This window comes from Molossus molossus, unplaced genomic scaffold (genome assembly GCF_014108415.1).
Source record: "Molossus molossus isolate mMolMol1 unplaced genomic scaffold, mMolMol1.p scaffold_m16_p_5, whole genome shotgun sequence".
In the NCBI taxonomy this organism is placed as follows: domain Eukaryota; kingdom Metazoa; phylum Chordata; class Mammalia; order Chiroptera; family Molossidae; genus Molossus; species Molossus molossus.
The window spans coordinates 5,338,561-5,365,884 of record NW_023425388.1 but is presented as its reverse complement, the minus strand read 5'-3'; the positions used below and the strand labels follow the sequence as shown (position 1 = coordinate 5,365,884).

Here is a 27,324-nt window from a genome sequence, read left to right as displayed (position 1 = left end):
CTGGCGTGGGCAGCGGTGACCTCACACCGGGGCGGGACCGGGGCGGGGCGGAGGCGGGACCGGGGAGAGCGTGCAGCGCTGGCGGTGAGCGAGCAGCCGGTCTTGGCGCCACCATGGCCACCGTGGACCTGGAGAAGTTGCGGATGTGCGGGGCCGGCAAGGCCATCGGCGTGCTGACCAGCGGCGGCGATGCGCAAGGTGGGCGGGGCGCGGGCCCTGTCGCTGGGCGGCGAGTGGGGGTGCCCACCTGTCCCCGGGACCCTCCGCGTGCGCCCGCCATCCTCGGCCGGGACCTGGGGCTCAGCGGCTCCCCCGTCGGCGCCGCGCCTCCGGTCCCTCTCCTGTCCCCAGCCCGCCCCGACGCTCCGGGTCGCCCGCGTACGTGCCGCACGCCACGGCTCCCACGCCCCGCCCTCGCGCGCCCGCGGGGGGTGTGTCTGTGGGCCGCGGCGGCCCGGGGACTCTGCGCGCCGGGCGGGCGCAGGACTGGCCGCTGTCGCCCCTCCTGCCGACCCGGAGGCTCCCCGCGCGCCTTCCTGGTGGCGCGTCTCCGGAGACCGGTTCCTGAAGGCCGCGCTGAGCCCTGCAGGTCCCGCAGACACTGAGAGCCAGGCCCTTCCTGGTTCTGAAACGAAACCTGGGGACACTCGGATTCCCCCAAACATGGCCTCCAGGGCGCCTCTGACGCCCGCCCCCTCCCCGCCCCACATCCCCGTCCTTCCTGACGGGCAGGGGTGGGGGCAGCATCCCTACCCAGGTCATACCTACCCGGAACAGCCCCGCAGCCGCCCTGCGAGGCCCAGTGAGGAAGAGGGTACCTTAGGGAGGTGCGCTGTCTGGGGCTTGGGGAGTTTCCTTTAGCTCAGACCTGTTCTCACACCCCCACCCCCACGGAAAGCCCAATGCCTGGGAGCTGGGGCCTGGCAGAGCTGAACACGTACCCTGCCTGGGGTGGGGGGGAGTCTGTCCCAGCAGCCCCCCTCCTGGCTATTGCTTTCAGTGCCTCTGACCGACCTGGGACGGCCAGTTTGGCGCCTGACGTGATGGGCCATATGGCCACAGCCTGAGACGCGGGAGAGGTCAGGAAGCAGGGCTGGAGCCAGTGCCCTCACGTGCTCAGCGCGCTCGCTCTGTCTCCCTCCGGATCAGAGGGCAGCACACACCGTAGCTCCCTGCCTCAGGCTCCTCATTCCCCCGGGGAAGGCCCTAAGAATTGCCTCTGTCAGTGCCCCACCTGCAAGGGGCCCTCTTGCAGATTCAGGTTGAACCCTCAGGGCCTGGCCTGGCTGGCAGTCAGCGTGCCCTTCTGCACGTCCGCAGCCCCTCAGCCAGAGCACTTGCCGCCTGTTCCTCCCTAGAGCGTGGCCAGGGAGCCTGGCTGGGGTGAGCCGGCTTGGAGGTGGCCTTGGGGAAGCATCATCCTGTGAGATTAGACTGTGAGAAAGGACACACCCTGAGGGGGCTGGACCCACCTCACCACACAGGCACCGAGGCCCATGAGGCCCCCAACTCCCATGGCTCATGCAGGCAGGGCTGTCTCCACCCCAGGCTCCTGTCTGCACAGTGGAGACAACGGCACCCAAGAGGGGGTTGGGACAGATGGCGTGCATTTACACCAGGGGGCAAAGCCTGTCTGAGTTGTTGCCCTGGTGCCTCACAAAGAAGGGGCAGTGCTTCCTGGACATGGCTGCAGTGTGGCCGTCAGTGCACCTGTTGGCTGGCCTCATGCCTTTCTCTGCAAGTTTCACCACCACCTAGAGCCCTGCAGCTTCGACTCCTGTCCTGTGTGCCCCCTCCAACCTGCAGACGTGGTAGCCTTGGCTTCTGTCCGGGGCTGCACCGAGGCCTGCACACACTGCCCAGTTCGGGGCTCTGCCACTCGGGAGGAAGGGGCAGGGCCGGTGAGAACGCAGCTTTTCTGTTTTGTAAGTTCTGGGCCAGTCAGTAGGTGTGCCCCCAGCGCGCTCCCATCGTGCCTGTGATCCAGCTTCGGATGTGCTCAGGCCTCCCCCTGTCCTTCCAAGTGAAGGCTGACCTAGAGACCAATGGTACCGCGTGTACCTCCCATATCTGTCCTCCTGGGTTCCGTGTGTGCCCTCTTATGTCTGTCCTCCTTTGTCCTTTGTGTGCCCTCCCAGATGGGCGTTGGGCTGACGGCAGCTGGGGTGAATGGGAGCTCTCGTGTGCACTTGCCTCCCAGGTGTACAGTCTGCATTTGTTGGGGTGTGTGCAAACCAGCCAACCTCGTGGACTGTACGGCCAGACCAGGGTCCTGGCTGAGCCGGTGTTGACCAGCTCTGTGACCTGACCCAAGCACTTCCCTTGGGCCTCAGTTTCCCCTTTTGTAAACAGGGAGGAGGGCCAGACAGGCCACCTGGCGGCCTGAAAGTGGCATCCTCTGCCGACTCAGGGGGCCTCTCCTTCCTCTTGACCACAGGAAGTGTGAGTAAGTTGAGGGACAGCAGTTGTTTAAGGATGTCAGAGGACTTTGTCACCAGAAGTAACTAGAGACTTATAAAATAGCCCGGCCTGCCTGCCATTCCACCCCTCAGCGGCCCCCCGTGGGTGGCCCCCTCCTGGCTGTTAGAGAACAGTCAGGACTTGCCTTTTCCTGGTTGATCAGTCGGATGGACGTTGATGTCCTGTGTTTGCAGGTGAGGATTTAGCTTCCTGACTCCCCTCCCCATCTCGTAAGCCCCAGCCGGGCTCGGTGTCTTCGTGTCACCTGGTAAAGTAGTGTCCTGTTGAGTCTGGTGTCATCTCATGATCACTGTGTTGTATGTTGTTTTTCTGGGGGCTGACTGATAAAATTAAGAACTGCATCAGCCGCACTCTGTTTAGTTGCATCGAGGGTTTCCTCCATCCGGAAGTCATGGGATGCACTCCCCGGTCCTCCAAGGGGCGCGGGGCACACGCTCCCGCAGCTGGTACACACAGCTGCTCTCCTGCCGCTCTTCTGACTGGCCCAGGGTTTGTTTTGAGGACAAAAAGCAGATTAAAGGGCCATTAAAAATGCCTTTTTTGCATACAGCAGGGCGTACAGGATAATCCATGCTCTCAGGTTGCTGTCTCCATGGCATCCGGTTCTGGGCTAAAATTCAAGAATTTTCACTTAATGTGGTTGGGTGTTTTCCTCTAAGGGGCTAAAAATGTTACTCTAACCCTGGGGTTCCTCAAGCCCACCAGGCTGGCCAGTGAGGTGGCCTTGGCCCCCCTGTCCTGTCCAGCATGGAGAGACATCTGGGTGGGACAGTGGGCCCGAGTCCCTGGCCGCTGGGACCTGGGCTTCTCATCTGTAGATGGGGATAGTGCAGGTTCCTGGCCGCTGGCGCGGGAGCCCCGGGTCCTGGGCCTGCAGAGGCGCTCTGGGGCCCCTCAAGTCATCTAATTCCTGCTCACTCCCCCTGGGCCCTGCCTTCTGGCTGGAGACCAGGTGAGATGTGTGTCACCAGGGTAAAGGTCCAGAGTCCTCACGTTGGAGTCCACGTCACCACACATGATGGGTAGACCCGGGAAGCCATGGTGGTCCTGCAGGACACACGAGCAGAAGGGCACTGCCAGCCTCCGAGAGTTCAGGGACCGGGAAGGCGGGGGTCCCTGGGGGCAGGCCACACTGGCGTTTGCATAGGCCTCCAGGGAAAAGGGACAGACCACAGGATGAGCTTGTGTGCTCTGGCTTGGTGCCAGGGACAAAGGCGGGGGAGCAGGGAGGTCCTCGGGGGAGACCGAGCACAAGTCTCCTGTGATCTGGCCCTGGACCCAGCGTCCGAAGACGGAACCTGGGTGGTGACTGTGGCTGTCATTCTTTCTTCCTCTCTGAGGACATGGGGTGCCCTGCCTGCCCTTTTTGCACAGAACCACAGGTGTACCTGGGGCGTGGACTCCTGGTAAAGAAGGTTTGGGTCAGTGTGGGGGCTGGGTTCACTCGGGATGCCCACACCGGGGCCACTGACCGGAGTATCTGACCTGGCATTTTCCAGGCCTGGGGTGGCTGTCGCCCTGGCTGTCTGGTCACCTGGAGGCCTGTCCCCCGGGCAAGGTCTCAAAGCACTCTCAAAACATAGAAGGGGAATGACCACACAGGGGCACTACTGGTGCTCTGTGCCTCTCGAGTGCCGCCCACGAGGGCTTCATTCAGGTTGTAATTTGTGGAGGGCACCGCAGGTGGACACCTTTGCCCTCTGTGGGTCTTGGAAGGGGGCTGAGGCTCCTCTGGGCCCAGGTGCTGCCCCCCCAGCCCCCTGGACCCCCTTTCCAGGAAGCCTGTACTGCAGGGGAGTTGGTAGTCATAGGGGCCGGGCTTGGGGGCCAGGGAAGAGGGTGGCCTGCCCCAGCCTGGCAGCTCCCCTGTGTGTGTGTGCCAGCCTGCTCAGCCACATTGCCTGAGGCTGCCGATCCCCCAACACCCCACTCCCTAGGGGTTGCTGCCCTCTTCCTGTTCCATGGAGCCCACCCTCGGGGACGTGGGGCAGGGGCTCCCTGAGCTGACCCCAGGGTCATGGTCTGGAAGCACAGTAGCAGGGGGCACGGACCAGGTGGGGCCTGAAGGGATGGGATGTCGCACACCTGGGGTCCGCAGGGGCTGAATGAGGCCCGATGGGGAGTTTCCTGGGGGGGGGGGGCAGCCTATTTCCATATGCTCAGAAGCTAAAATGACTGCGGTTCACCCTGGACCTGGCACAGCACCCCCCTAAGGTTCTGACATCTGTGCATCTCACTGACATGTCGCCCTGACTCCCTGACAGGTATGAATGCCGCTGTCAGGGCTGTGACGCGAATGGGCATCTATGTGGGAGCCAAGGTCTTCCTCATCTACGAGGTAAGGCTGGGTGGGGCCCAGGTCCCACACTGGTGGCTGCATGCTCAGCGGGGATTTGGGGGGAGGGGAGCACCTGCCCTGTCTCCCAGTGGTCACTTGTTCAACTCGAGGCTCAGGCCCAGAGGGAGGGAAGGGTGACTAGGAGGTGGAATGGGAAGGGGCCAGGCCCCTGCTTTGGGTGTGGGGGAGGAGCCTTTCCCCCAGTTTGGGTCTCTGGGGAGACAGGAGGGGGTAAAGCTGCTGTCCTCCCCCTCTGAGGCTGGGGACCTCAGCTCCCACCTGTCGTCCTGCAGCTTGGTCCCTTCCGACCTCCAGCCCTCCCTTACACCCAAACCCTGCGTGAGTCACCCCGCAACAACAGCAAGCGGTGTCCTTTGGACACAGTGGTCCAGGATTGTTATCTTTTGTTCTATCTAAGCTGGTGTCCCCTCACCCACCCCCAAATCCCTGTGTCACATTTGGGGCTGACACAATCTCTCTCAGAGGAATTCCTCCATTGTCTGGTTTTCTAGAGGCGCAGTGTTACTTTGTTTCACTTTATAGGCAAGAAATAGCAAACCCCAGCCTCTCTGTTCTCCCCATGCCTCGCTTCTCCTAGCCCTGCCCTGCCCTGCCCTGCCCTGCCCTGCCCTGCGGGCTGCCCCTGCCCCTGCCCCTGGCCCCAGGTTGGGCCAGGCCACACCCGGCCCTTGGCTGCAAGAATGAATGAGCAGTTCTAGGCCCCTGCCTCCTGCAGGGCTTCGATCCTCAGACCAGGGCTGGGTGGCGGGGCCCTGCCCAGCCCTGTTGACTTTGGCAAGCAGGTCTCCTGGTCCTCAGGTGCTGGGAAGGTGGGGCGCATGCCTTGTCGTGGTCTAGAATCTTCTGGAGGACGGGACTGTCCTGGGAGAGGCCTGGGTGTGTGGCCTCCAGACAGGGTGGTGGGTCCAAGCCCTGCCTGGATTGTCCGTGTGTGGCAGGTGCATTCCTTCACCTCCTCTACCCTCGGTTTCCTCTGTTACGTAGGGTTACCGAGTCCTTCTCTGTGGGGATGTCAGGGCACAAAAGCTAATGCAGTGTTGTGAGTTAAAGCACTTTTCACAGCCCGGCCCGTGTGGCTCAGTGGTTGAGCATTGACCCAAGCACCAAGAGGCCACCGGTTCGATTCTTGGTCAGGGCACAGGCCCAGGTTGTGGGCCCGATCCCCAGCGGGGGGCATGCAGGAGGCGGTCAATCAATGTTGTCTCTCATTGATGTTTCTCTCTCTCTCCCCCTCTCCCTTCCTCTTTCTCTAAAAATCAATAAAGAAAATAGAAAGCACTTTTCACAGCCTTCACCAGGAAGGGCTCCGTGAATGGGAAAGTTTTATTCTCCCAGGAACCAAAAGTGTTCCTATGCACTCAGCTGACACGGGAGATCGGCTAGCAGTGGCTTGGCCTGCAGCCAGGTCTGGGCTGCCCGGGGGGCCTGCCCTGGGGGCGGGGAAGGGAGGGAGCACTGACAAAGTGGGTGGAGGTGTGCAGGGACTTGTTGGAAGGTTCCAAGGCTAGGAGAGGAGGGTTGTGTCTGTGTGACTTTTTAAAAAATATTCTCAGTTATAGTTGGCGTACAATATTACATTAGTTTTAGGTGTACAACCCAAAGATTCGGCATTTATGTAACTTATTAAGGGATCACCCCGATAAAGCATCCATCTGACACCGTACAGACTTATTAGAATGTTTAGCCTTCTGAGGCTGCCCCTCGACCGTGTGGCTCGTGGAGCTGTTGGGTGGTGCTTTGCTGTGGTCTGAAGCTGTCCACTGGGTGCGCTGGCTCTAGCTCCAAGGTCAGCCACTGCCCGTGCCCTGCCTGGAAACACCCAGCACGAGCTACAGAATAGTCTGCAGATGGCCGCTCCCTGTGCTGGGCTTGGAGGTGCCCGGGAGAGGCCGCGCTGTGAACCAGGCTGGCTGCTGCTAGTGCAGCCCGGGCCTCTCAGCGCGCAGGGGGTGGGGTGGGGGGCTCGCTGCTGGTTTGAGAGATTTTAGCAAAGTCCACAGCAGGAGCCAAGACAGGGCATTTGTATGGAAAAGTCACTGGAAATGGCTTGGAAGGGCCTGAAAGTTGGGTGGGGCGGAGGCTCAGGAATTACCAGGGCGGGGCGCACACTTAACCAGGTTGATGGAGACTCAGATAGGGTGCCTGCCTGCTGGCTCTGTGGGGGCGGGGGGACTCTGCAAAGGAACAGTGGCCTCTGCCAGCACTTCTGTCCAGGACAAAGCTGCCCCTTCACCCCTCACCCTGATGCCACACAGTTCAGTTCCTCCCTGTATGTCTCTGGTGCCTTTCCAGCTGCCGCCCCAGCGCCTGAGCTCAGAGAGAGTGAGTCCTAGTAAACTTGTGTGTGGCCCCTTTAAGAGGAACGTCTGCGACTCCAGCAGCCCTGTCTTATTCAGACACCGTCCCTGCTGGTTTTCACAGCCAGAAGTGATGGGGACTTTCTTCCTGGCACCTGGACTTTGGGCTGGGGGGCCTAGTGCGGAGGCCGGGACCCCTCGCTCTGCAGGGGAGCCTCCAGAGCTGAGACATCCCTCCTAGTTGTTACATCCACGCCTGGGTGTGGGGCCAGCCCTCCCACGGGTCTTGACGTGGCTGCTTCTCTCTATCCTTACGTGCAGGGCTTCTGCTCAGCTCCGTGTCAGGCGGTTCTGAGTGATGGTGGTTCTGTAGTTTAGTAGTAATTCTGTTGTGGTTGCGGGAGGAGGCGAGCACCGCGTTGACCTACATTGCCATCTTGACCTCTGCGTTCTGAATTCAGCAGAGATGACCTTCTGGAACTTGTAAGTCTAGATCAAAAGAAGTCCAAAGCCTTCTCCCAGGTCTCTCAGGATGGGTGTTGTGGGGGGAGCCAGTTGCCATATGAGAAGTCTAGCTGCTCTGAGACCCCATGCGGTGAAGGGAGCCCAAATGAACCAGGCAGAGGTCTGCTCAGGTCCCAGTCGTTCAAGCCACCATAGCCCAGGTGCGTGCTCAGAGGCCCAGAAGCCCCTCGGCCTGCTGCCTGCCGGCGGCCGAAGCAGGAGGCAGGTGAGGGTCCCACTCCCGGTCCGAGTCCGAAGTCTGAGGGCAGGAGACGGTGGGCATCTCAGCTCCAGCAGAGCTGTGTCCGAGACTTGGATTCTAGCTGGGGCGCAGTGGGGCGGGCACCAGGCTGGCACTGTGCGGGCTCTGCCCGGTCCTGGGTTGCAGACTGCGCTCTGCCTGTTTCGTAGCGGCTTGCCCCGGGAGGTGCGTGCTGTGGATTTCCAGGTTATTTTCCCGTTTTTCTGTGCAGGGATGGTGGTGGCAGGGCTGACTTGTGCCCTTGCAGCCAAATTCCTGACCAAAGGGTGGGAGAGGCAAGGAGGGAGGGAAGGGAAGGACATAGCCTGGCCTAAGCTGTTGAAGGTGGTGCCCAGCCTGGAGGTCTCACTCCCCCGGCGGCCCAGAGAACCTTCTCCTAATTCCGGTTCCTGGCAGGATGGGCACTGCCCCGCTAACTTGGGCTGGGCTGTGGGGCTGATGAGGGAACCTATTATGCTCTGAATTGGAGAAACATTCCTCCTTGGGACCTCATTGTGCCCATGGATAGTGCTCCATTTCCACCTGCATTCCAGGGCCTCGATGCCCAGGACCCTGCGGGCCTGGGCGGCAGATCCAGTAAGGGTGGGACAGCCAAGGGGAGGAGGCAGAGGGGGTGCAGATACCCAGAGCCAAGCTGGGCTCCAGCCCCAAGCAAGAGTGGTGGCTCGTCCACTACTTCCCTGGAGGGGCTGGAGGACTGCCTGGAGGAGGCAGCCCTGCTCATCTCAGCGCGTGGTGCTGCATCTTTTCACCATTTATAAAATGCACCTGTCCTCCGTCCAGACTGCATAAAGAACTCCTGCTGGTCAGAAAGGAGTAGTCACGGGAGAGAGGAGCCAGGCACTTCTCCCAGAGGTGGTCCAGACGACCAGTGGCTTATGTCACAGAAAAACAGCGTGTGGTCACCAGGGAAATTCAGCACAGAACTACCTGCAGGGACCCGCATGCAGCCACCGGGATGAAGACTAGCATGGCCGGGCACCGTGGGGTGGAGCACCCAGGAGCCCCGAGGAGGCAGGACAGCGGGTTCCTCTGCGAGGGAGGGTCCCGGAAGGGCAGAGGGCTGCTGGCTTGTTTCTGATCTGGGCACAGTGTGGCTTGAGAACACTCACCAAGTGGGTCACCTGGACCAGAGCACATTGCCCTGAGTTACACGCTAACAAATCGCCTTGTCAGCCCCGCAGAGGTGTTCTGGAAGGCCCGTCTGGACACCCTGGCCTCTCCCTCTGACCGCCCGTGACTGTTGGCCAACCCTGGCTTCATCTTCAAGGCCCTAGGGGCCTCGGTGGTCAGGACCTGTGAGCCTACTTCCTGTCGGATGGGGTTTTGGCCGGGTTCCCAGTACCCTGCTTGCAGACGAGGGTGCTTTCCAGCTGCTGTCGGTGCCTGTCTCATGCCCGTGTCCCTTGGTTTCAGGGCTACGAGGGCCTCGTGGAAGGAGGCGAGAACATCAAGCCAGCCAACTGGCTCAGCGTCTCTAACATCATCCAGCTGGTGAGGCCTGCAGTGAGCCCTCTCTGCCTGCGAACGCGTGTGCGTGCGCAGAGACACAGACCCACGGACACAAGCGCAGAGCGTGCCCTGCCCCACTGGGCTCGGTGCCAGGCTCGCCGTGCCATCTGCCTGCCTGGGCTGTGGAGTTGCAGTGGCCCCGGACGCCTCCACCGCGAGAGTTCACTCTCGGGTCCGGCTAAGGGTGCAGGGAGGAGAGGGCACTTTGGAAGAGGCATGGCCCGGCATCGGAGTGGCCTCCACATGGCCTCCCCGCCGTCAGCATCTGACCCTCCCAGAGACCAAGGCCGAGATCTCCCTCCAGCTCACAGAGGCCAGGGGGTGGGCACCTAGCTGGGCCAGCACTCCCAGGATCATATCCTCCCACAGAGCTAGGACAGTGGTGTAGGCCCTTGTCACCTGTTTACCCCAGGCCACCAGGTACACCTGGCTTATTCAAGTGGCCAGCCATTATCACGAGCCGTGGGTCAGTGAGAGCAATGGGTGGACGAGCCTAGACCCCAGGGCCCAGTGTCATCGGGGGGGTGGGAGCCTCACAGGCGCTAACATCTTCCGCATGGCCGACCCCGAGGGGCCACCTGCTGCTCCTGCCCAGGGCAGATGTCACTGATGGACTGAGCTGTTTGGACACTCAGGGGACAGACTGAATTTGCCACCCTGGCTTTGGTCAGTTCCCCAAACAAGAAAGGGGCAGGACAGCCGTTGAGAAGCCTGAGGGGCTCTGTGGGAGGCACAGGGGGAGGGTTGGGCTCTGCCTTGAGGGTGACGCCACTGGGCTGGCCCGTGTAAGCCGGGGGCCCAGCCTGGAGTGTCCCAGGAGCAGCACGTGGGGGATGGGGCCCTTGTCCTGTGGTCTGTCCGGAGCAGGCAGGTGTGTGCCGAGGGCAGGGTCCTCGGGGAGCCTGGCTACCGCTGAGCAGGAAGAGGTCACGAGTGTCGGCTTGAGCTGCCGCACACGTCCCCTCGGGGCTCAGGGATTTCCCTGTGTTGTTGCCTGGCCCGTGTGCACACATGTGTGCCCTCAAGTATATGTGTGTGTGCACAGCCATGTGGCCCCTTAGTGTTCAGAGCCTGCTCACTTCCCGACCTTGTTTGAACTTCCAGGACTGACAGGTGATATTCTCCCCGTCATGTATTCCAGGCAAAAGGCCCAGGGAGGTGGGACACCCGCCCAGGCTTCCCTCAGTTCTGCAGGTCCCCCGGTCCTCTCGCGCCCCGTACCACGTCCCTTCGTGTCCTCGTGGGGCCTCTGCTGCCTGTTGGCTAAGGCTCTTGTCTCCTTTGCACAGGGTGGCACCGTCATCGGCAGTGCCCGATGCAAGGCCTTCACCACACGGGAGGGACGCCTGGCAGCAGCCTACAACCTGGTCCATCTTGGCATCACCAACTTGTGTGTCATTGGTGGGGATGGCAGCCTCACAGGCGCCAACATCTTCCGCAGCGAGTGGGGCAGCCTGCTGGAGGAGCTGGTGAAGGCAGGTGGGTGAGGGGGCAGCCTGCCGGGGGAGCTGGTGAGGGCGGGTGAGCGGGCAGCCTGCCGGGGGAGCTGGTGAGGGCGGGTGGGTGAGGGGGCAGCCTGCCGGAGCAGCTGGTGAAGGCGGGTGGGTGAGGGGGCAGCCTGCCGGGGGAGCTGGTGAGGGCGGGTGGGTGAGGGGGCAGCCTGCCGGAGCAGCTGGTGAAGGCGGGTGGGTGAGGGGGCAGCCTGCCGGGGGAGCTGGTGAAGGCGGGTGGGTGAGGGGGCAGCCTGCCGGGGGAGCTGGTGAAGGCGGGTGGGTGAGGGGGCAGCCTGCCGGGGGAGCTGGTGAAGGCGGGTGGGTGAGCGGGCAGCCTGCCGGGGGAGCTGGTGAAGGCGGGTGGGTGAGCGGGCAGCCTGCCGGGGGGAGCTGGTGAAGGCGGGTGGGTGAGCGGGCAGCCTGCCGGGGGAGCTGGTGAAGGCGGGTGGGTGAGCGGGCAGCCTGCCGGGGGAGCTGGTGAAGGCGGGTGGGTGAGCGGGCAGCCTGCCGGGGGAGCTGGTGAAGGCGGGTGGGGGAGCGGGCAGCCTGCCGGGGGAGCTGGTGAAGGCGGGTGAGGGGGCAGCCTGCCGGGGGAGCTGGTGAAGGCGGGTGAGCGGGCAGCCTGCCGGGGGAGCTGGTGAGGGCGGGTGGGTGAGGGGGCAGCCTGCCGGGGGAGCTGGTGAGGGCGGGTGGGTGAGCGGGCAGCCTGCCGGGGGAGCTGGTGAAGGTGGGTGGGTGAGGGGGCAGCCTGCCGGGGGAGCTGGTGAAGGCGGGTGGGTGGGTGGCCATAGCCAGCTTGGTGGGGGCGGGCACTCGGAGGCCACAGTGTCCATGTCACGGCTGCGGGGCAGCGGGACAGGCAGGGCGCGGGGAGGCGGCTGAGACCTGCCTGGCCGCTGGCTGGGAGGAGTGGGCCGGCCCAGCCCAAGGCCAGGGGCCCCTGGGCAGCTGCAGAAGCTGTCGGTTGGGTTTGGCTGATAGTGACCTCAGTGTTTGAGCCCCTGGGACCCAGCGTCAGGCACCCCCAGGCAGGGTGGACTTATTCCCTGTTGTGTGGACAAGTCTTGTCTAATTGACCCCTGGATGTAGGTCACAGACTGTTGTAGTCTGCAGAGTGTAATTAAGATTCGATGACACCCGAGACACACAGTCCCGAGGTTGCCCGTCAGAAAGTGACCTCTTGCAGTTCCGCCTGGTCACTCATGTGGGGCCTGGACGTGAGGGCCTTGGTCACTCTGAGGCTGCCCTGATGGCCGGCTGCTCGGGGTGATGAGTCTACACTTAGTGTTAGGGGTTCAGTGGCCCCCTCGCCCCTCGGGAGTCCCAGCGCAGGACCTGGGTAGGGGGGAGCTGAGCCTGGGGACCTTCCCGGGCCACACTGCCCGGTGGACAGGGGTGAGAAGGGGGTGGCCAGTGGGGCCTCAGCTGGCCCTGCTGCTCTTCCCAGGCAAGATCTCAGAGGGCACAGCTCAGACCTACTCGCACCTGAACATCGCGGGGCTGGTGGGCTCCATCGACAACGACTTCTGTGGCACCGACATGACCATCGGCACGGACTCCGCCCTGCATCGCATCATGGAGGTCATTGACGCCATCACCACCACTGCCCAGAGGTGAGCGAGGCCTGCAGCGTCCTCTGGCCGGCCGGGCTGCCAGGCAAGCCAGCTGGTAACCCTGTTCTCCTGGCCAGGGCTGAGGCCACCACCCTGCAGGCTCAGCAGGGGCCTGGTGACGGTGCAGCCCGCAGGGGGTTCATCACACTGCTACCGGCCAGCGATGGCCAAGCCCGGGCAAGGTGAACGGCCTCAGCCTTAAGAGCAGACGTCGGTGCAAACCAGCCCAAAGCTGGTCAGGAACCCGAGGCCACAGTTAGCGCAGACACTTGACCACCTTGGGGATAAGAAGGCTGCTGTCCTCCCGTTGCCCCAGGGTTCAGTGTTGCCTGGGCACTCCCCGGGCAGAGCTGGGCTGCGGGCAGCTTGGCGTGGCCCACGTGGCTTGAGGGAGGCTGTTGCGCTGGCCTCCCTCCGGGCCGAGCGGCTCAGCCCAGTTTGCCACTGACACCTTCTGCCCTGTTCCGTGCCCACAGCCACCAGAGGACCTTTGTGCTGGAGGTGATGGGGCGGCACTGCGGGTAAGGGGGCTCCCTGGTCAGCCGGGGTTGTGGGGCCCCTGGGGAGCAGGGTTAGGGTGTGACACCTTCATGGCACCTGGCATAGGCAGGTGCCCATTTAACACTGGGGATGTGGGAGTCCGTCTGTGGGGCTGGATGCAGGGAGGACAAAGGTGGGGCTCTGGTGACCCAGGTCCGGGGTGCTGGGCGCAGCCCTGAGCAGATGGCCCTCCCCGCCCCTCCAGGTACCTGGCCCTGGTGTCCGCTCTGGCCTCCGGGGCCGACTGGCTGTTCATCCCCGAGGCGCCCCCTGAGGACGGCTGGGAGAACAGCATGTGCGAGAGGCTCGGCGAAGTGAGTGGGCAGGGTCTTCTCACCGGCACTGTTCGCTCGTCCCTGCTGGGGCACCCTCTTCCCTTGCTGCCTCCCCGTTCCCAAGCCTGTGGCAGAGGCGCCCCCCCCCCTCCAAGAGGGCCATGGGGTCCCTGTCGACCCTCCTCACTTAGGCTGTGGACTCCAGGGAGGGCTGGGGGGTGGCGGCTATGTGGGCTCAGTGTCTGAGGTTGCTGAGCTCCGGGGTGTCTCTGACCCAGACCCGAAGCCGAGGGTCCCGGCTGAACATCATCATCATTGCCGAGGGCGCCATCGACCGCCACGGGAAGCCTATCTCCTCCCGCTACGTGAAGGACGTGAGTGCTGAGGGGCCCCCAAGGCTGCCTGGGTGTGTGGGTGGGATGGGGGTGGGGCCTCGGTGGGTCGGGCTCCTTTTATCTCTTGTCCCCAAGCATTCTGGCTGAGCTTCGTCCCCATGCACAGGAGGCTTCTGGAGGGCTTCCTCAGTGACAGCCAGATGTGGGGATGCGCCCAGGTCTCCCCAAGATGCTCTGACTCCAGAGGCCGAGGTTTCTCCCCACCCCTTTCGGGAGCCCTGCACTCCCTGGTTTCCAGTTTTCATTCAGACCATATTCCCTGCAGGGCCAGGCCCAGCTGGGTCTCCATGTTCACGCACTCAAACAGAGACATGCACAAATGTGCACCTTGCATGTGGAAATACATCCACGCACTCACACGGAGACATACACAAATGTGCACCTTGCATGTGGAAATACATCAACGCACTCACACGGAGACATACACAAATGTGCACCTTGCATGTGGAAATACATCCACGCAATCACACGGAGACATACACAAATGTGCACCTTGCATGTGGAAATACATCCACACACTCACACGGAGACATATACATATGTGCACCCTGTATGTGGAAATACATGCACACACTCACACGGATACATGCACCCTGTATGTGGAAATACATACACACACTCACACGGATACATGCACCCTGTATGTGGAAATACATACACACACTCACATGAGATACGCACTGCTGTCTCTCGGCCTGCCGGGATCGGTGCAACGCAATGAACTACACGCTGCTTGGAGTGAGGGGGAACTTTGCAAGGAAGCAAATGCTTCAGATCTTTGGACGCAGTCCCATTTATTTGCAGATTGGTTCCCCTAGTGGATTTTATGTAAATTATTTCCTTGAGATGGCGTCTCTGCAAACCATACAGCCTAGCCTTGTCTCCTGCTTTTTACGGCGGAAAGAGACTTTGAAATTAAAAAACAACAAACACAGAATTCTAAGTCCTAGGACCCAATAGTCCACCCACGCAAACCTTATCTTATTCCCATGCAAATGAAGCACTCAGTTGCACCTGGGCTGGCCAGATGGTGAGAATGCATTAATGCAAGGTTACAAATCATCCATCTTCCAACCCTCCAACCCCACAATACACATCACCCCACGTGTACAGAGACTTACACATGCTGTGGGCATGAGCCCTGGGCTGGCTCTCTGGGGACCCTGGAGTATGGACATACCCAGATCCCTGAGGCCTGGCAGGGAGGCGTGAGGATCAGGTTTGGGGCCTGTGGGGTGGTGGGACAGGGGGGTGGGCAGCAAACCCAAGGGCCCCCTATTTCCTCCCCATGCACAGCTGGTGGTCCAGAGGCTGGGCTTCGATACCCGTGTGACTGTGCTGGGTCATGTGCAGCGGGGAGGGACCCCCTCAGCGTTCGACCGCATCCTGGTAGGTGGGCGTCGTTCTGGTCCCCGTATGTCTATGTGGCTGAATGTGTGTGCACACGTGTGTGTGTGTGTGTGTGTGTGAGCATCTCCTCCCTGTGCCGAGACTCGTGGGTAAGGCCGAGGTGTGTCCCCTCCGTTTCTCTGAGAGTGGGAAACACAGACTTGGGGACCTGTGCCTACTGGCCAGCCCATCCCCTCCCCATGAGTCAGCAGCTCCGGACCCTCCTGGCAACGGCTGTGGTGGACCCCCGGGAATGGAGGGCAGGGTGAGCAGGGGCAAGGGCCCTCCTGGGGTCTGATGCCTGGTGGTTGAGTCTGGTCAGAGCCCAGGCACCACAGTTCTTGTGCCTGGGCAGCGAGGGGCTAGGAGGGGCGTGAGGGATTGTGGCCTGAGTGTGCCCCTGTCATTCTGATTACCGCTGGGTGCCACACTGTGGGAATCAGGTTGCAGACAAATGGAGCCGGGGCGGGGGTTTGGGGGTGAGGGTGTGGGTGGTATAGTGCCTGCCTGTGAGGCCTGGTCACCCCGTGGTTGGGGCTGGAGACCCGCCAGGCCACTGTGCTGGGGTGAGCCCAGATGACCAGCTCGGACCCTGGGGAGCTGACGCTGCCCTACCACACCGGGCCCTTCCAGGAGGCAGGCGTGGCGTCCGCAGTGCCCCACAGAGCAGCGGGGATGCGGGCCTCACAGGGGGCCTAGGACGTCAGGGCCAAGCACTGAGCCCGCCCAGCCTGGCCGCAGAGGGGTGCGGGGGGCTGGGCTCTCCCCAGCTTGCAGGGCAGGCCGGCCTGCCGTTTCACAGATGCTGGGGTTCGACAGAGGCCTAGCTTGGAGACAAAGGACACTTTGTTATAGCCAGAGCGACAGCATTTTGTGCCAGGCCCTGAGCCCAGTCTCCACAGGGTGACACTTATACACACAGTGCGTCGAGTTATTGGGGAGAAGCCTGAGCTCGGGGAGCCCTGGTGTTCCCTAGCGAGCCACCAGCACGGTGCTCCTGAGGGGGACAGGCACTTGCTCCCATGGCTGTCACTAAAGCAAACCCGAGTGGTTGGTGCCTCCCGAGACCGGGGTGCCGCCTGCCCCGCCTCACTGAGCAGAACTCGCGGCTGCGGGCCTGGCTTTCGCGCACACCTGTCTGTTCCCACTGGCTGTGCCCAGACCTGCATTTGTGGTTTGTCCCCAAGGAGGGCAGTCCCTAAATGTTTTAGCTGGCCCCGCCCAGCAGCCTCCATTCGCCGTATGCACACTCGCCAGGAAGGCCTGACGTGAAGGAGCCGCAGCAGAGAGACCTGTCGTGGTGGGAAGGACCCTGGAAACCCGGGTCCCGTTCAGGCCGAGTGACCATGGGCAGGTCGAGTCCCTGCAGCCCGAGGTGTGAGGCCACAGGTCCTCGCAGGGCTGGGCGAGGCCATGAAGTGGGCCTGGATGGGCTGTTGTGAGCGGTGGTCACATTACGTCACTGTTCTGTCGCCACCTGTTCTAGAAGCTTAGACCAGTGCGTATTGGGGGGGCTCTGAAAGTTGAGGGTTCGCACCTCACGTAAGGGCTGGCTCACGGCAGCCCCAGAGCACAGAAGGGCTGAGCGAGTGCACGTGTGTACACATGTGTGCATGTGTGTGCGCACATTGAGGGATGTGGGCTCACCTGCCTGAGCCCTGCGTGTGTGTGCACATTGAGGGGTGTAGGCTCACCTGCCTGAGCCCTGCATGTGTGTGTGCACATTGAGGGGTGTGGGCTGCACCTGCCTGAGCCCTGCGTGTGTGTGTGCACATTGAGGGGTGTGGGCTCACCTGCCTGAGCCCTGCGTGTGTGTGTGTGCACATTGAGGGGTGTGGGCTCACCTGCCTGAGCCCTGCGTGTGTGTGTGCACATTGAGGGGTGTGGGCTCACCTGCCTGAGCCCTGCGTGTGTGTGTGCACATTGAGGGGTGTGGGCTCACCTGCCTGAGCCCTGCGTGTGTGTGTGCACATTGAGGGGTGTGGGCTCACCTGCCTGAGCCCTGCGTGTGTGCGCACATTGAGGGGTGTGGGCTCACCTGCCTGAGCCCTGCATGTGTGTGCACATTGAGGGGTGTGGGCTGCACCTGCCTGAGCCCTGCGTGTGTGCGCACATTGAGGGGTGTGGGCTCACCTGCCTGAGCCCTGCGTGTGTGTGTGCACATTGAGGGGTGTGGGCTCACCTGCCTGAGCCCTGCGTGTGTGTGTGTGCACATTGAGGGGTGTGGGCTCACCTGCCTGAGCCCTGCGTGTGTGTGCACATTGAGGGGTGTGGGCTCACCTGCCTGAGCCCTGCGTGTGTGTGTGCACATTGAGGGGTGTGGGCTCACCTGCCTGAGCCCTGCGTGTGTGTGCACATTGAGGGGTGTGGGCTCACCTGCCTGAGCCCTGCGTGTGTGTGTGCACATTGAGGGGTGTGGGCTCACCTGTCTGAGCCCTGCGTGTGTGTGCACATTGAGGGGTGTGGGCTCACCTGCCTGAGTCCTGCGTGTGTGCGCACATTGAGGGGTGTGGGCTCACCTGCCTGAGTCCTCCTCCTTTCCCGTGCAGAGCAGCAAGATGGGCATGGAGGCGGTGATGGCGCTGCTGGAGGCCACGCCCGACACGCCAGCCTGCGTGGTCAGCCTGTCGGGGAACCAGTCTGTGCGGCTGCCCCTCATGGAGTGTGTGCAGGTGGTGAGTGTCCGGCCTCTCCCGAGGGTGTGCCCCGGGGCCTCTGTGGCTCCCCTCTCCCCCAGCACCTGTCACTCCAGGCCTGTCAGGCCCCCAGCAGGCCGCCTGCGCAGACCCCTCTCCAGCCTCACTCTGTGTTACATGTCCAGCTGTCTGGTGTTGCTGCCCCCTCCCCCCCCAAGCTGGTCACAGGGGACCTGAAGCCTGCAGCCCCGGGGAAGGGACTGAGCATGTCTGCAATGTGGGACGAGCCCCGGGGGGGGGGGGTGGCAAGCCGAGGTCACTGCCCAGAGCCAGTGGCCATGGACCTGCCTTGCAAACAGGCAGTTATTGGGGAACATTGGAGGCAAGGATGGGAGGGAGGGGGAGGAGTGGGCTGCCGGCGCCCTGGGCGAGTCCTGGTGGATGATGTGGGGGACGCGCAGTGTGCAGAGCAGGGGCCCCTGGGAGGGGGAGGGGGGCTCGAGGGCAGAGACTGGGTGTGGGGATGCTGGGCCGGCTCCACGGGTTTGGGGGACCCTGCAGCCGGTGGGGGTGGGGTGTGTGGGAGGGTTCGGGAGTGGGAGATTGGGCTTCTCTTGGAAGAACCTCCTGCCCTGGCTTCCACTAGCTCTATTCCGGGCAGACTGCGTGTTGGCTTTGGTTCTGGGCCAGGTGGGCCTCGGCCTCTGTTCCCAAAGCCCTGGTCAGGCCCCCAGGGGCTGAGGGTGAGCAAACGTGGCCAGGGAGGACCCGTGGGCCGGGGCAGGTGCGGCCCCAGCCTCAGCCAGCTCTCCAGTGCCGGCCTTGGCAGTGAGCACGCTGGGAAGGCTGGCACAGGCCCCTGAGTCAGGCGGCTGCCATGTGTGCTCCAGGCCTCTTCCTTCAGTCTGTGCTTTTGTGTTCTTCAAGACAAAGGAGGTGCAGAAGGCCATGGATGAGAAGAGGTTCGATGAGGCCATCCAGCTCCGTGGCAGGTGAGGGCCCCGTGGGCTCGGAGTCCATGGCAGACTCCCGGCAGCTTGCACACGGCCCTGCCCCTGACACGCAGGACACACGTGGCTGTAGAAACAGCTTCTGCGTCTCTCCTGAGACCCTTCTACGTGTGTGTGGCTGAGCAGTCTGCAGTTAGGAACAGGCCTACGTGGTCCCCGCGGAGGGAAGCAGGCAGGCTGTGGGGTGGGTGGGAGCTGCCCGCCCAGGGGGCTGGCTATGGCACTTGGCTGAAAGGGGTGCGGGGGTTGCATGTTCCATGTGGTCTTCCACCACCCAGCGGTGGCGCCGGCCTGGGTGTGGGCACCGAGAGGGGAGGTGGGTGCACCGTGTCCGGCTCCCGTGGCTGAGCAGTGGGCCTGCACCGTGCTCAGCTGTGTGGCTGTGGACTGGGGAGTGGGCTGTGGGTGTGAGCTGCACAAAGCGTGGTTGGCTTTTGTTCCAGGAGCTTCGAGAACAACTGGAACATCTACAAGATGCTCGCACACCAGAAGATCTCCAAAGAGAAGGTGAGGCGGTGTGAACAGCAGAGCCCGAGGGGTCAGGTCTGCCCGTGGGGCCTGCCTGCTGCCCCCCACCTGGGAAGCAGGGAGCTCTGAGCTGGCCCAGCGGGGCCGGGCCCCTCCCTTCTGTGTGGGGTCCAAGCAGGGAGCTGGGAGGGTCAGGCTCGGCCTGTGCTGCACCAGCAGAGGTCAGCCAGGGTCTGGACCTGGAGATTACGGGGGCCAGTCACTTACCAGACAGTTGCAAGATATTAAGCCAGGCCCGTGGATTTCGCTTAGGAGAAATGAAGCCCGTGGATTGAGTTTAGGAGAAATGAAGCTGTGGATTGAGCTTAGGAGAAGTTAAGCCTGTAGATTGAGTTTAGGAGAAAAGGGATCGACATTCGTGAGCCCTTCATGTCAGCTGATAACCTGGGAAGTGGTCTCTCTTCAAGACCAGGGTCACAGCAGGACTTGTTTCTCAAGTGTGGGGAACAAGGAAGGGGTCCCATTTAGACAGTGTTGGATGGCGGGGTCCGGCCATGGGGTGGCCGACCCTGGGAGTGGAAGCTGCCTGGGCAGAGGCCGTGAGGTTGGTAAATGCCTGTGCCCGTTGTCACTAACATTGTCACTATTTTGAGGAGACCCCTGCAATGTGTCTTAGCCTGGGGATGCTCATCACCCTTCTCCGTGTCGCTTTTCATGGGCCATCTCTCCAGCCCCCTTTTATTCAGGAGCCATGAGGGGCAGGCAGCAGCCCCCTCCCCCACCCCCCCACACAGCAGAGTGGTCCGCACGTCCCCTCCCAGAACTGGCTGGGGTGTGGCCGCCTCGGGGGCAGCAGAGGGTTACCAGGACTCCCTGGAGCCACACTGCTTGGGGAAGCCCCTGGCCACATGTGGCCACAGAGCCCTTGGCATGGGGCCGGGTTCCCAGGACACGGTGTGGGAGCCTGCCGGCAATTTCTTACATCGATTCCAGGTCGAGGTGATAATATTTTGGTCGTATCAGGGTAAATGAGCCTGAGTAGTGTCACCTGCTTCTTTGTACATAATGTGGCTACTAGAAAACTTACGGTACTGGTGGCCCCCTTTCTTTCTCTGCTTCCATACCACTCACCAAGGACTTTGGGGTGCTGGATGCTGACCCGAGTGTGCGGTGATGGCTAAGGCTTCCGGGCAGGTGTGGACCCTGCCCTGAGCCTGGCCTGCTGCCACCGCAGGGGCGCTGGGCCCGTAGTGACCACATCCTGCTAATGCCTGTGGCCGGGCCCTGCAGCCTGTTTCCTCTTCACCAGAAGCTCGTGGCACCCTGAGGACAGATGTGTCGCACCCAGGGAGGCAGGCTGGAGCGAGAACCTGCCTCTACCCAGCCCCGTGCTCACGTTCTTGTCTCTGCCCCCCTCCCCCGGCAGACCCAGTTCTGCCTGGCCATCCTGAACGTGGGGGCCCCGGCGGCCGGCATGAACGCGGCCGTGCGCTCGGCGGTGCGCACCGGCATTTCCCAGGGCCACAGGGTGTGTGTGGTGCACGACGGCTTTGAAGGCCTGGCCAAGGGTCAGGTAGGTGCCAGGTGCTGGGGCGTTCTGGTGGTTGACTGAGTTATTGCCCCCCTCCCCCAGCTTGCTTACAAACGAGCCAGGGGCTCAGGCTGTGGAAATGCAGGGAATGGCCAGTTCGGGTGCATGAAGAGAACGGATTAGAGGATGGGGGGGGTGAGCTTCCTGGGGAGTGGGGAGCAGGGAGCGGGTCCACACTGGCTGCCCAGCCCAGGCGCCTGGGGCCCTGCTCCGTTCTGCTGTGGACGTGCTCTCCCTGAGCACAGGTCTGTCACCCGAGGAGGGTCAGCCAGCACCTGGCCAGTCCCCTGAAGCTGTGCCTCCCTCTTGCAGGTGCAAGAAGTGGGCTGGCACGATGTGGCCGGCTGGCTGGGGCGTGGAGGCTCCATGCTGGGAACCAAGAGGTGAGTGGCTGGCAGCTGGCCCCCTGGGCAGCTGGAGATCCACTGTAAGCTCAACGAGGGGCGTGGGGTCTGCAGAGGAGACCACCCCGGGCAGTCGGGTGCAGCATGTGTGCTTCCTTCCAGCCCGGTGGTCTGTGCAGACGCCGAGGGTTCGAATCCCTGTCTCCCCCTGCAGGACGCTGCCCAAGAGCTACATGGAGAAAATCGTGGAAAACATTCGCAAGCACAACATCCACGCCCTGCTGGTCATCGGAGGCTTCGAGGTGAGGCCGCCGCAGGGGTCCAAGCCTGGGAGGACACCTGGGAGCGTCTCCCTCTGTCTGGGGTGCTGAGGTGGCCCTTCCAGAAACCTCAGTGCAGGGAGGCTATTGCCGGGGTCCGTGGAGAGTGGTATTTGGTTTTAGGAGGGTTTCTACCTTCTCCGAGGCTTCGAAGTGCAGATTAAAGCTGCAGCCCAGGTGCTGGGGGCGGGGGGAACGGGGCAGTCCTGCGAAGGACGGGGCGCATACCCATGTGTTCCCGAGGTGCAGTGGGGCACTCTGGGCAGGAGGCCTGTGCAGTGGCCATGCAGTGTGGCTCTTGGGTGGATTCTGAGCAGCGGGCCTGCCGTGTGGCCTCGGTGCTGCAGCCCTCGTGCCTGGCGCACGTCCTCGCTCTGCCCTGGAGGAGCCGAGCAGCGGTGTTAGGGCAGTCCTCGTAGGCCTCCTTCCCGTCCTCCCTGGGCAGGTCCTGCCTGCCCAAGCCCGCCTCTCTAGCCCTGAGCCCCGACCCCCGTAGGCCTACGAGGGGGTGCTGCAGCTGGTGGAGGCCCGCGGCTGCTACGAGGAGCTGTGCATTGTCATGTGCGTCATCCCGGCCACCATCAGCAACAACGTGCCAGGCACGGACTTCAGCCTGGGCTCCGACACCGCCGTCAACGCTGCCATGGAGGTAGGGGCTGCGCAGACCCCAGCTCCTGTGTACTTCACGTCCCTGTTCTCTGTAATGTGATCATTTCATTATAATGAAAACCATTCAGGGTTAGGATTATTGGTGTTTTTAAAAAAATTTTTTTTTCTTTATTGATTTTTAGAGAGAGAGGAAGGGAGAGGGAGAGAGAAACATCGATGAGAGAGAACATCCATTGGCCGCCTCCTGCAGGCCCCCCACTGGGGATCAGGCCCACAACCTGGGCATGTGCCCTGGCCGGGAATCGAACCGGCGACGCACCGGCCGGGCAGAGTCAGGATCAGTGTTGCATGCCCGTTGTCAGAGCATCAGAGGAGCACCCGACCCTTATTTACAGCGCCCTCCATTGGCAGCCGTGCCCGCCCCGTTTACAGATCTGGGAGATCCTGTTAGCGGTGTCCCTGGCCGACACAGGGTTAGGATTAGGGTCACCTCGTAGATGCCAGTGACACCCCTGCTGCCCCCTGGGGCAGAATCCCCCCGTGAAGGGTAACTGCGTGGCCCGGGGAGGGCCGTGGTGAGGGCTGCAGTGCCCTGGGCACGTGGGGCGTGGGGCTGCCCAGCCTCCTGCCGACCCTCCGCCAGCTTTGGAGAGGCTGGTCTCAGCATAGCAGGTCGCCGTGTCCCCTGGGGAGGACCCTGACCACCCCTGGCCCCCCAGAGCTGTGACCGAATCAAGCAGTCGGCCTCGGGGACCAAGCGCCGTGTGTTCATCGTGGAGACTATGGGAGGCTACTGTGGCTACCTGGCCACCGTGACCGGCATCGCCGTGGGGGCTGACGCTGCCTACATCTTCGAGGACCCTTTTAACATCCAAGAATTAAAGGTGAGCTGGACCCTTGGCCTTCTCCCACGGCAGGGCTGAGCAGGTCCCTCCTGGTATGGAGGCCGGGCCCGGCCAAGGAGCCGCAGCTCGGCAGGCTGGGCTCACTGCCTGTGAGGGGGCCTGGCCCGTGCCCCTGTGCCCCGTTCCTCCTGCAGTCCCCTCTGTCCATGCTGTGGCTTCCAAGGCCTCATCTCCCAGCACCCTCCTGCCCCCTGCAGGCCCCCGTCACTCTGGGCCAGGTTGGCTCCCCTGTCACTAGTCTGGACTATTCTTGCCCGGACAGCTGCCTCTGGCTACAGGGGGGCCGTGCTGGCTGTGCCCCGACCCTGCTCACCGTGTCCCCCCCCTGCAGGCCAACGTGGAGCACATGACAGAGAAGATGAAGACGGAGATCCAGAGGGGCCTGGTGCTTAGGTGAGGCTGCGGGGGCGCCGGCGGAGGAAGGTCTGCCCAGGCCTGGGCTGGGGCTTCCCGACACTGGCCTCGAGTGGGAACAGGTGGAGGGGCCTTGGAGAGGGTGCCAGGTCAGCATCCCCGAGGCTGGTGGCCTGGGCCGGCTGCCCCACTCGGTCCCCTCTCCCTCTTCCCAGAAACGAGAAGTGCCATGAGCACTACACCACGGACTTCCTGCACAACCTCTACTCCTCCGAGGGGAAGGGCGTCTTCGACTGCAGGACCAACGTCCTGGGCCACCTGCAGCAGGTGCGACGGGGGGCCGGACACAGCGGCATGAGGACCTGCTCCGTGCACCTGCCTGCCTGTGGGACACCTGGGGCGGGTCGTGGCTGCTTGTCCTCACACTCTGTCACTGAGCGGGGAGCCGTGCTCCTTGCTGAGGCCTCCCACCGCCCAGGCAGGGCAGGCGCGTCCCCGCCCGTCTCCGGCTCCTAGGAGCTGTGGGGTCCCAGTCCCCCCCGACGGCTGTGTGCCCCCAAGGGCGCCCCTCCGCTGGGGGATCCTTGCTCACTGGTCGTGGGACCTGCTGGACGCATAGGCACATGGGGGCCACCTCACCTGGTGACTGGTTCGCCCACTGCCTGGCCTCTGGAAGTGGTGTTGAGGCCAGATTGGAGGTGGAGGGGCCAGGGCGCTGCAGCAGAGGGGTGGGGTGTCCGAAGCTGCCTGAGAGCTCACCTGAGGTCTCAGTGGGGCCGAGTTTTGGGACTGGTGGGGACTGGGCCTCGGCTGGGCTCCCGGAGGGCTGGACCGTGGCCTCACCCACTGTGTTTCCAGGGCGGAGCTCCAACCCCATTCGACCGGAACTACGGGACCAAGCTGGGGGTGAAGGCCTTGCTCTGGATGTCCGAGAAGCTTCGGGCCGTGTACCGCAACGGTACGTGGGGGCGGCTCGGCCTGACCTGCCCTCTGCCGGGGCCGGGGGGGGGCTGCAGCTCTGCCTGTGTCCACAGGCCGGGTGTTCGCCAACGCGCCCGACTCGGCCTGCGTGATTGGCCTTCAGAAGAAGGCGGTGGCCTTCAGCCCCGTCACTGAGCTCAAGAAGGACACTGACTTTGAGTGAGTCTGCTGGGCCCAGACCCCCCGGCAGGTGTGCCGGGACGGGGGGGGGGGGCAGCCGGGCGTCAGGTGCGAGTGCACACGCTCACCCTCTGTCCCTGGGGAGGGTGCTGAGCCCGTCCTGTGTGCAGGCCCGGGCAGGACGGGGACCCCGGACACCACCGCCATGGGCCACTGGTGTCTGTGGCCGGGCAGGGTCCAGGGCTCAGAGGCCGGGGTGGTCCCAGGTGGGGGTGCGGCCGAGGTGCCCTGACCTCTGCCCGCCCTGCCTCAGGCACCGAATGCCCCGGGAGCAGTGGTGGCTGAACCTCCGGCTGATGCTGAAGATGCTGGCGCACTACCGCATCAGCATGGCGGACTACGTGTCCGGGGAGCTGGAGCACGTCACCCGGCGCACCCTGAGCATCGACAAGGGCTTCTGAGGCTGCCCGCCACCCTCCCGGGGCCTGGAGCCTGCGGGCAGGCCGGCGGTGGGCAGGCTGTGGCCCTCTCAGCCCCGCCCTGGGCACTTGGTGCCACCCTCCAGGACAGCACCCTGGGCATCCACCCTCCATCCCGGGGACCTGGGCATCTTAGTGTGGACACCACTCCCCTCCTCCTTGGACCCACATGCCGGCCCTTCGCCCCCACTGGCCTTGGGTCCAGCGCCTGAGTCTTCACGCCAAGGGCGCACCATGGGCCTCGCTGGACCCTGCTCCTTGCACTGGACGCTGGCGGAGCAGACCCTGTCCGTCTTGTAGAAATAAAGTCACCCCACAGTGGAGTGCTGTCGGTCTCTGGGAAGCAGGGCCCGGGGACTTTGTAGGGAGGTCGGGCCTGCTGGTGCTGGTGGAGGGGGTGGCTCTGGGGCTGTCCTCTGGCTCAGGGGCCAGGCTGGGTCTCGGAGACATGTCCCCCCAGAGCCACCCCACTTCCCAGGACCAGCAGGTCCCTCTCTGGTGATGGGGTGACCTGAGCTTCCCACCTCTGTCCTAAGGGGATGACCTAAGACCTCAGCCTTGTCCTGAGGGGTGACCTGAGCACCCCCTGCTCTGTCCTGAGAGGTGACCTGTGTGCCCTCAGCCCTGTCCCGAAAGGTGACAAGCCTGGCCTCCCCCAGGATGAGGATTTCGGAGCCTGGTTCCCAGGCTCCAAGTCTTATCGTGAACGGTCTCCTAGACATAGCCTTGACTTAGTCTGAGTCAAAGCCAAGGGTCCCGGGGCAGGTGGCCGACATGAGCAGAGTTGCTGAGAGACCCCGTGGGGGTGGGTCGCAGGAGGGGGAAGCAGCCAGTAACTTCATCCCCACGGGCCGTGGGCTGATCCACCTTAAGTTCGGAGCAGTGACGGCCTCGGCCCGCAGCGCGGTGCCGGCCCCCGGTGAGTGAACTGGACAGCGCCGAGGTGTGCTTTGCTGGACCTGTCCTGAGCTCACGACACTGACCAGGCCTTTTCCCGCAGCGGCTATCTGGGCAGAGTCCAGGGCCCCTCCGGCCCGCACTCCTGCCTTTGGGGGACCCACAGGCCACAAGGATGTGTATGGGAAAGGGCTGAGCAGAGGTCTCCTGGTTGGGCCTGGCTGTTGGCTCTGGGGACCAGGTTGGGCCCTTGATCCCTGACAGACCTGGCAGGGCACTGGGTCACTCCCGGGAACGTGGTTGGACTGGCCCTGTGTTGGGGCCACACAGTCTCCCCGTTGTCGGTCCCGCTCCCGAGCACTCCTGGGTGTTCCTCTCTGGAGCTGGGCCCCCGGGTCTGCAATGCCTGCTGTAGAGTGTGGGCTCTCCGGGCGGGCTACGGCGTGTCCCTCTGGGCCCGCCCCGTCCTGTGTGAACGGGCTCACAGGACACACTAATGCCAAGACCCATGGTGCTTGAGACCCCTGCCTTCAGGGCTGCTTGGGAAGTTGAGTGGGGACTGTCGTGCCCATCACAGACCAGAGGCCGTGGGTCCTGCATGAGGGCTCTGAAGGCCAGAGTGAGCGAGTGGCTGGAGCGGGGGACAGTGAGCTGACAGAGCCCCTGACCTGGCACGGGACCGTGGTGGGGGCAGTGGAGAGCCAAGGGGCTGGGGCAGGCAGCTCACCCTGAGCCCAGGTCTAGCGCCCCAGTGAGGCACCAGGCTGCGGGGCAGGCGGGAGCGGAGTCTGCGTGAGCCCCACCCGGAGTGGAGGGGGAGGGCGCTCCTAATCAACAGAACCACCCCAGCTCGTTCCAGCCAAGGCACAGGTTTATTGAGGGCGAGAAGGCACCCACACGGGCCTGGCAGCCACCCTCCCCGACGGCCCCGAGCCTCCGCCGCTCAGAGCTCACCCCCTGGTGCTGACGGACTGAGAGCTCACGGATGAAGCCCCGTCTCTGCTCCGGGCTTCCTGCCACCTGGCCTCCGGAGGCCTTGGGAACCGGCTGGCACCCCAGGGCGCTCCGCGGAGGAGAGCTGTCTTCCCCACGGGTGGCCCTCCACGGCTCCTGCCTCGCACACGGGGCTGCCACCTCTGGTTGGTGCGGCTCAGCAAGCGCCCTCCGCTCTCAGGGGGCGGACGGGCAGAGGGAACATGCTGTCTGCCCCTCCAGTCCGTCACTTCACCAGCCGTAGCACGAACTTCTCTAATGGCTGGGGGGTCACACTGCTCCCCTTCCATGGAGAGGCTTCCTGGGCTTTGGGGGCCCCAGGAGGGCCCCAGGGCTGCAGCTCACCACCAGGACACCGCAGCCCGGCGAGGCCTCGACTTCCCGAGGCGCCTTTCCCCACCAGCTGCTTCGCCGTGGCCACACCAGGACCTCCGAGGCCGCACGCAGGGTCCACACCCTCTGCTGAAGAGACTGAGGCAGGGCCTGTCTGTAGGGAG

General features: G+C 63.3%; 1 protein-coding gene across 1 annotated transcript; it reads left to right on the top strand.

Moving 5' to 3' along the window:
* Positions 1-69: 69 nt before the first annotated feature.
* On the top strand, positions 70-25,258 carry PFKL (phosphofructokinase, liver type). Its single transcript, XM_036243376.1, has 22 exons — positions 70-198; positions 4,746-4,819; positions 9,320-9,397; positions 10,705-10,894; positions 12,356-12,521; positions 12,998-13,042; positions 13,267-13,375; positions 13,615-13,710; positions 15,028-15,120; positions 17,670-17,795; positions 18,684-18,748; positions 19,210-19,273; positions 20,661-20,807; positions 21,138-21,208; positions 21,384-21,471; positions 21,986-22,138; positions 22,818-22,982; positions 23,335-23,396; positions 23,573-23,684; positions 24,216-24,315; positions 24,392-24,497; positions 24,772-25,258. Exons 1-22 carry the CDS (start codon positions 114-116, stop codon positions 24,917-24,919), a joined length of 2,343 nt encoding a protein of 780 aa, XP_036099269.1. The 5' UTR covers positions 70-113; the 3' UTR covers positions 24,920-25,258.
* The last annotated feature ends 2,066 nt before the right edge of the window (positions 25,259-27,324 follow it).

Excerpts from the sequence above, each read along its gene's own strand:
- PFKL (XM_036243376.1), top strand. The coding sequence starts at position 114 with ATGGCCACCGTGGACCTGGAGAAGTTGCGGATGTGCGGGGCCGGCAAG. Across the intron at positions 10,895-12,355 it reads GGAGGAGCTGGTGAAGGCAG|GCAAGATCTCAGAGGGCACA; the intron begins GTGGGTGAGGGG and ends TGCTCTTCCCAG. Across the intron at positions 12,522-12,997 it reads ATCACCACCACTGCCCAGAG|CCACCAGAGGACCTTTGTGC; the intron begins GTGAGCGAGGCC and ends CCGTGCCCACAG.